General features: G+C 36.2%; 1 protein-coding gene across 1 annotated transcript; it reads right to left on the minus strand.

Moving 5' to 3' along the window:
- Window positions 1–7509: 7509 nt before the first annotated feature.
- LOC132010021 (olfactory receptor 1052-like) lies at window positions 7510–8568 on the minus strand. The gene has a single exon (XM_059388013.1). It carries the CDS (start codon window positions 8446–8448, stop codon window positions 7510–7512), a length of 939 nt encoding a protein of 312 aa, XP_059243996.1. The 5' UTR covers window positions 8449–8568.
- Window positions 8569–8882: the final 314 nt, after the last annotated feature.

Genomic DNA, 8882 nt, shown 5'->3' on the forward strand with positions numbered 1-8882 from the left:
CCGCCGGTCCTACCTTTCAGAAAGTGGTTGATTTTCTGTTTCCAGAATTGCTGTTCTTCTTCTCTTCGATCTGCCGATGGATTTTCAGGTGTTTGCAATCTTTAGATAAGCTATCTAGCTGATCTCCGGCTAGCTGAAGCAGTCTCAGCTTGCTACTTCTCCGCCATCTTGACTCCTCCCCTAAATGAAATTATTCTGTAAGGAAGAGTTGTTCTTTCTTGTGTGTATTTATTTAGTTAGCTAGTTACATGGATATGCACTCACTATAATTACTTTTTCTTTGGATTATCCAGCACTACCATCATTTACTTTACCATCATAATTTAATTGTTGCTTAAATTATTTCAGGTCTGCTGTGGAACCATCATTGAATTAACTCTTACATACTTAATTCTTTGGTCATGCTTTTCTTATCCTCTAACCTCTTACATTTTGGCAGCACAATAAGCTCCAGGCTCATCTTATATTTTCCTGGACTCAGCTCCAGAAACAACTACTTCTCCAAGGAGCCTTGCCATCTTTTATGGGAGTATGATATTTGGAAACCAGAATCTGGACTGCATATCCTATTTTTATGTGTGCACCCATATTTTTCTCTTAAGAATATGTCACACATATTTTTGATGCTTTTGAATTTCCAAGTCTCTGTAATTATAACTTTTCAAATGAAGACTGTGCTATAGTTAAAAATGCATAGATTTAAGAAACATAATTCTGAGTTTATGTCTTGAAATACCAGTTACTACCTTATGACCATGTGAATGTTTTTTAATCTCTTTCATCCTCAGCATCCATATCTACAAAACGACAAAGTAGTACCTGCCTCATGTGTTTGTCAAGATGAAATTAAATACTATATACAAAATATCTTGTATAGATGAGGTTGCAATAATCTATTACATCTGTACACCCACGTTTATTAAACTGTTTTCTCCAACATTGGACATTACATTCATCATGATTTCTCTCTCTCTCTCTCTCTTTTTTTAAGTAATTCAGAGTAAATGTTAACTTGTTTCCTTTAGCTAAGTACCAGAAGCACTGCTTTGGGACCAACTTACAACATTTTGTTATATATTAGTGGAAGACAGTCTAGAGTGGTTTGACAAATTTTAATTTCAATGAGGATTGTCCTTGATCATCAGTGTCATCATACCTTACTTCCATTGATCATTTATATCTTTTCAAGCGCCTTATATAATAGAGCTCAATAAATCAAAGATTATTTTGTTAGGTATATATTTCATTACTATGCATCTGGAATAGTTCCTTATATCTTTTTTTACTATTTATATGCCCACCATTTTAAATATTATTGAAATCCTGACTCCTATAAGTGTCTGAATTCTTTTAACTGTACTAGATGGAAAATCTCCTAATTTAAAATTTGTCTTTATTTACTCCTCAGTATTAAATATACTATTACATCATAAGTAAAAACAAAACAAACAAAAAACAAAAACACTCTTTGAAATACTTAACTCACTGATTTATTAAACAAGTAAGTAAGTATTGTGTACAAAAAATAAGTATTGTGTACCTGCTATTGTGATCATCACTGTCCCGGTAATCTTGAGACTGTGAAATTGAATAAGATGCAGTCTTTTCCTTACAGGACTAAACAGCTCAGGGATGCCTGGGTAGCTCAGTCATTAAGCACCTGCCTTCAACTCAGGTCATGATCCTGGGTCCTGGGATGGAGCCCCACATCTGGTTCCCTGCACATCAGGAAGCCTGCTTCTCCCTCTCTCACTCCCCCTGCTTGTGTTCCCTCTCTCGCTCTCTCTCTCTGTCAAACAAATAAAATATTTTAAAAAATTAAAAAAAGAACAGGAATGAAGAGTAAAAACAGAAGTTCTCAATCCATTGTCACAATACAATGCAATCATAGAAAAATGGAGGAAGAAATCTAATTTTCTCAAGGATGTTATCAAGAAGATCTTCAGAAAGATGGGAGCTCTTGCTCTTGGCCCTGGAGAATGATTAAAGATAAGTATAAATTGTTAAAATGAGAGAAAGTATGTGGCATTAAGGAAAGAATTATGACCAAACCTTTTTCTGACAGAAGAATAGAGACACAGGGGAGGGCAGGGAAGTGATGGAAGAAGTCAGAAGACTATTTCAACAGTTAGGGTTCAAGAACACAAGACCTGAACTGAGACAGCAGCACTAATGATTAATGGAGGAGAGGAAACTGATTTTAAGGGTATTTGGGAACCAGAGTCAATAATACCCAAAACAATAAGTATTTGAATAAAGTAAGATAGACGAATCTATGCTGACATGCTAGATACTCAACTGGTGTGATTGAATGTATGGAAATACTTTTGTCCAGAAAAAGAATAATATAAGAATAGAAATTAGGTACAAGTACAGTGGTGAGATTACTTTAAAATGCTGGGTTTTAGGAGTCTGAAGGACATTCATAAAAATAACTATATTTCTTTAGTGAGTATAAAATGCTCAGATATCTAAAAAAAGTATGAATGTGACTCTCAGACTTTCTTAGTTTTCTTATTTAGTTTGCAAAAGAAATTCCTCTATAATGCCATTTACAGTTATAAGGGAATGGGAATGAAATTCAGACTGCCACTAATTACCCAACCATTTCCTTTTCTTCAGTACTTGGTTTTCTCACCAGAAGAACAAATTATAACATCTTGTCCAATTTTGCATTTCTATAATTTTGAAAAAAGAACATGGCACCAAAAAAGAAGCCATATTCAGCTCTTTGAAATTCCTAACTTATAAACTATTTAATATTCATCAGCACAATGCCTAACTGTTGAAATGACATTAAGTCAATACACATAGCATCCATCTGATAATTAAAACTGCTCCTTTCAAACTCTCACCAAATTGTTGTCCGTCTTTGGCTTGAATCTTCCAAGCTATCTTTATTCTCTATGCATCTCCCTTGAACTCAGGATATCATATATTGCAAAGTCTCATTACATTGAGTTGAATGTATTTCCACACAGCTTCTAAGAAGTCCAGTTAGGGTTAAAGATATATTTCTTTGATTTCCAAATGCACTTAATTCAAATATTTTTTTTTTTTAGTTTCTTATTTACTTGATTTTTTGTTTTATTTTATTTTATTTTATTTATTTTCATACATTTTTAAATCCATTAAACACTGTAAAACAAATCTAATCCCTTCTTTTTATGACATTTTTTCAATAATAAAGCAATTACAATCTGTGCCCTGACCTTTTCAATTCCATATACATCAACATGATATGTTTTTATCTGCATTGTTTTTTTCTCCTGCAAAAGAACTTAACTAAATTGGAACATGAAAATGTGTAATATTTACATCTATGTATATTAATTCAGGATTGTCTGACTGTTCATTAAAGTAGGGCCAAACACTCTAATGCCTTAATTTTGCCATACAAATTATGTATCTATCGATAAATAGCTTGTTATATAGATATCTTTTGATGTCTATAGATAGATGCCTATCATTAGCATTCTACTACTAACGGAGGTTTTAACAGCAACAAAATCAAACATATATCTTCAGATTGGCCATAGATCTAAAGAAAGAATTCATTCATTTGCATGTCATCAAATTATGTTAAATTATACTGCTTTAATTTGAAAAACCATAACCAGAAACAAGATCATCACAAAGCACAGCCATTGATAAAGCAAACTTCAGGGAAAACTTCGGTTGGTTAACGTCCTTTGGAGGAACTATCTTAGTTTATAACTAATGTCCTTCAGATCAGAGAAGTCAATTTTTATTGCTCTTTTATATATCAGCCTTAAACTATTAAGAAAATTCACTCTAGGGTGCCTGGGTGGCTCAGTGGGTTAAGCTGCTGCCTTCGGCTCAGGTCATGATCTCATGGTCCTGGGATCGAGTCCCACATTGGGCTCTCTGCTCAACAGGGAGCCTGCTTCCTCCTCTCTCTCTGCCTGCCTCTCTGCCTGCTTGTGATCTCTGTCTGTCAAATAAATAAATAAAATCTTTAAAAAAAATAAAGAAAATTCACTCTACCAGTTTATAACTTTTGTAACAAATATTTAAATACATCTAAGTTCTTTGTGGGCTTTTCTTTTTTATTAAAGATTTTAGGGATGCGTGGGTGGCTCAGTAGGTTAAGCCTCTGCCTTCAACTCAGGTCATGATCTCAGGGTCCTGGGATAAAGTCCCGCATAGGACTCTGCTCAGTGGGGAGCCTGCTTCCTCCTCTCTCTCTGCCTGCCTCTCTGCCTACTCTCTGTCAGATAAATAAAACCTTTAAAAAAAAAAGATTTTATTTATTTGTTTGACAGAGAGAGAGAGAGAGAGAGCGAGGGGGAGCAGGGGGAGCAGGGGGAGCAGGAGTGGGAGAAGCAGACTTCCTGCTGGGCAGAGAGCCCAAAGTGGGACTCTGTCCCAGGAACCTGAGATCATGATCTGAGCTGAAGGCAGATGCTTAATGACTGAGCCACTCAGGCACCTATTTGTGGTTTTAATGGTATTCCTAAACAATACCTTTATCTATAATTTCTCAGAATGCTTATTTCCATTGATTTCACTCTTTCTATTTGATTTAATATTCTGCTGTTTTCTTAATTTTGATCCATTGACTATGTTCTCAAGTTTTTTTTTTTTTTTTTTTTGGTAAGAAGAACAGAGGAAATTTATCTCCTCAAATTGTTTCTGAATCAATTAGTAATTTGGGGAAAAAGAGCACAATCATGCATTCTATCTTCATTAATTTTTACATTACGGGTTTCAACTTCCCTTATTTATGAAATTTTATTGTGATGTTCATTTATTATCTATTCCTATGAGGTTAAATAATGAAACATAATTGCATTGATGAAAGAATTGGGTTTTATAGAAGGTTTTCGGAAAGTAATTTAATTAAGTATCAAAATAAATTTTTCTATGTATTTTACCAAAAAATTTCATTATCAGAAATCCATTAAGATGAAAACAATTAGAAAAATAAAGATTTATATACAGACTTCATCATTATGATATAAATTTATTTATAAAAAAACTCCAAAGTATGTAACACTGGGAGATGGACACTTTAGTAGGCCAACGTAACATTAAATTATAGTCTGTGATTATGAGAGATCCAGAAAACTGCTTACCATTGTCCAAAATCTCCCTTATTAGGTTATAGTTTTGCTTTTGGATGCTTGATTATAACATTAACAGTGATTACTGAAAAGCTATTATATTAAAATATTTGACAATGGGATTATTCTGGAAGAAAATATGGACAGTATAGAAACAGTAAAATAAAAATTTGCTTTAACACATTATATTACATATTTATCTAAATTTGTCAAACACTAAGAAAAAAATTCACAGACTTACAGATTTTAACAGGATAGATTTATTGCTATGAGCTAGATATCATTCTATTTGATAAACATTCTTTTTTTTTAATAAACATTCTTTTCACACACTCAAAGCCACTGTTCACTAGCTATTGCAAAAGTGCTCTTAGTTAAAGGCTCTGCTTACTTGCTTAACAATTGTGATGACAACAATGATACTGGACAGAGTTCTTGATGCCCAGCTGAGTAAGCAGAACAATAAATAGTATATAGAATGATGAAGATATGCAACATGGGGTCCTAATAGCCATTCTGTTTAAGAAACTATCAGCATTTTCTTTTTCTTCTTCTTCTTCTTTTTTTTTTTTTTTTTTTGAAACATATAATGTATTATTTGTTTCAGGGGTACAGGTCTGTGATTCATCAGTCTTAGATAATTCACAGCATGCACCATAACACATCCCCTGCCCAGTGTCCATCACCCAGCCACCTCATCCCTCCCACCTGCCTCCCCTCCAGCAACCTTCAGTTTGTTTCCTGAGATTAAGAGTCTCTGATGGTTTGTCTCCCTCTCTGGTTTCATCTTGTTTCATTTTTCCTCCCTTCCTTTATGATCCTCTGTCTTGTTTCTCAAATTCCTCTTATCAGTGAGATCATAGGATAATTGTCTTTCTCTGATTGACTTATTTCACTTAGCATAATACCCTCTAGTTCCATCCACATTGTTGCAAATGGCAAGATTTCAGGTTTCTTGATGGCTGCATGATATTCCATTGTATTTATATACCACCTCTTTATCAGCATTTTCAAGTAACTGTTTTATGGAAGGTTCCTAAAGGCTGAATTTAAGTGAATCCTAATGTAACCTGATATGACAGAATACCTTTGCATTGTCGTTTGGTATTTCTTTTAAACAACTGACACAGAGGGTGCCTGGCTGGCTCTATTGGTAGGGCTTGCTGCTTTTGATCTCCAGGTACTGGGTTCAAGCTCTATGTTTGTGTGGAGCCTACTTTAAAAAGAAATATTGAACAATGGGAAGAAATGGAATTTCCCAAAAAAGGAGCCTGTGGAGGGGCACCTGGGTGGCTCAGTCAGTTATGTGTCTGACACCTGACTGTGGCTTGGGTCATGATGTCAGGGCCATGAGATTGCGCCCCCCATCAAGCTTCACGGTCAGCACGGAACCTCCTTAAGTTTCTTCTTGCCCTCTCCCTCTGCCCTCCTTCCCCGGCTCACACACTCTTTATCTGTGTGCTTGAATTCTCTTAGAGGCTGATCTTGTCTGGTCTTGGGTGAGCGTTGATGTCTACTGATCCTTTGTTTTCTCATTTGGGAAATAAGTCAGCTCCTCTAGAGTTGTAAAGCAGAAGGAAGATGGGGGGCACTTTCTGTAACCGATTTTCATGGAGTTAGTAGAGATCCAAAATAATAATTTGCAAATATAACAGTTCCAAATTACATAGTGGCATAAAATTATTTTCAACTGGAGACACTTTGGATTCAATTATTGCATAAGAGGCTTTTTTAGAGTTTCCCTTATCTGACTAAAAGCAGGAACCTCTAAGAGTCAGACTGCTGTAACTGCTTTCTCCCTGGGGTTTTGTCTGCCAAGAAAGAAGACAAAGTAGACCACTCGCCCCTGTATAAACAAGCAATATCACAGAATCTCTTCTCTCTCCTTTGTTCCCTCAAAAGCCCATTTGTTCTTCCTACAAAAGCCTTTCACATATTAAATTAAGTATATGAACTCCCATTCTCTAATTATTGAACAAGCTACTTTTTTTTGTGCATCTTATATCCATCTTAAATACATATGAACAAACTCCGCCTGTTAATCTTGTGTCAGTTCAAAGATCATCAAAAAGTAAAGTTAAGAGGATGGAGGAAATATATTTCCTCCCTGGCAGAATGTATTGTGTGTGTATATATAGGTACATATATGCATGCATACATAACATATATATATATATATACACACACACACACACACACACACACACATATGTGTGTGTGTATATATGTGTATATATGTATATATATGTGTGTGTGTGTGTGTGTATATATCTATATATATCTGTGTGTTTCCAAAGCCAATAATGAATACATTTGAAAATACCATTTTTTTTTCTCCAACAAATCTCACAGGTATTTAGCAATGCAACTGCCTACAGAATCAATAAACATTCCTTAAATTTTTCTTCTTGAAAATTCACCATCATTGAGCCAATATTCTTCTCAAAATAATTCTTTTCATTGCTTCTTTGGCCTCTGTGTTTCTCACACTGTATATCAGAAAATTTAGGATTGGCAACAAAAGAGTATAAAACACGGACGGGATTTTGGCTCTATCCTGTGGGTAGTTAGAGCTGCTGCCCAGATAAGTAAATATCACTGTTCCATAGAAGAGAGTCACTACCATTAGATGAGATGCACATGTGGAGAATGCCTTATACCTGCTCCTTGTGGAGTGTAACTTCAGGACAGTGAGGAGGATTCCCAGATAGGAACTAACCACTATCAGAAAGGTAGTCACTGATGTCGTGCCAGAGAGAATAGTAAATAAAATCTTGCTGTACTGGGTGTCTGAACAGGACAGTTGAAAGAGCAGTGGGATATCACAGAAATAATGATTGATGACGTTGGGCCCACAGAAAGACAGGCTGAGCAAGCCACTCAGGTGGGTAAGTGAGCTGGCGGAACCTACCAGGTAGGAAGCAGTCACCAGGTGGACGCAGAACGTGCGGGTCATGAGGCCTTTGTAATGAAGTGGGCGGCAAATGGCAACATAGCGATCATAGGCCATGGCCGCCAGGAGGAAGCATTCGGTGGTCAGGAACATGCTGAAGAAGGAATACTGAAGGAGGCAACCGTGATAGGAGATGACTTTCCATCCTGTTGTGTAGCTCACCAACATTCTAGGAATAAAGACTGAGGCATAGCAGAAATCCAAGAAAGCCAAGTGACAAAGGAAAAAGTACTTGGGCAAATGGAGCTGGGCACTAGCCCAGATGACTGTGACAATGCAAACATTGCCCACCACAGTGGCGAGGTAGATTGAGAGAAATAGCAGGAAAAGGACAATATTCAATTCAGGGTTATCAGTCAGCCCCAGGAGAATGAATTCCGTTACCACACTGACATTTCTGTTGGCCATTTATGTGTCCCCCACTACGGGGGATCTGCAGGGAGCAAGAAACAATGGAAGTAAGCAAAGTATAGCATGAATATATGCTTTCAGTCAACTAGCATTTTTTGAAAACTGCACAATCTTAGTTAACAATCACAGTCCACAGGAAGAGTGAGAAGTCAGCCCGATAAGAGACTTTGGTTGATTCAAAGTCTCCTCTGGGGGCGTAAACTGACTTTATGCCCTGTGAGAACTTTGGAGGAATCCAAACTCCTGTGGAAAGCCTCATAGGAATGTAGGTTTAACAGAAAGAGCTTAGGAGATGGACCTGGAGTAATAGCATATTCCAGATTCCAGAACATAAGGCAAGGACCCTGCATTTTTAGAAAAACATCCCTTAACAAAGTACACAAAATCTCAGTATGTAACAGGTAAATTTCTGAGACATCTAGCAAAACTAC

The sequence above is a fragment of the Mustela nigripes genome, chromosome 1 (genome assembly GCF_022355385.1).
Source record: "Mustela nigripes isolate SB6536 chromosome 1, MUSNIG.SB6536, whole genome shotgun sequence".
In the NCBI taxonomy this organism is placed as follows: Eukaryota; Metazoa; Chordata; class Mammalia; order Carnivora; family Mustelidae; genus Mustela; species Mustela nigripes.

Excerpts from the sequence above, each read along its gene's own strand:
- LOC132010021 (XM_059388013.1), bottom strand. The coding sequence starts at position 8,448 with ATGGCCAACAGAAATGTCAGTGTGGTAACGGAATTCATTCTCCTGGGG.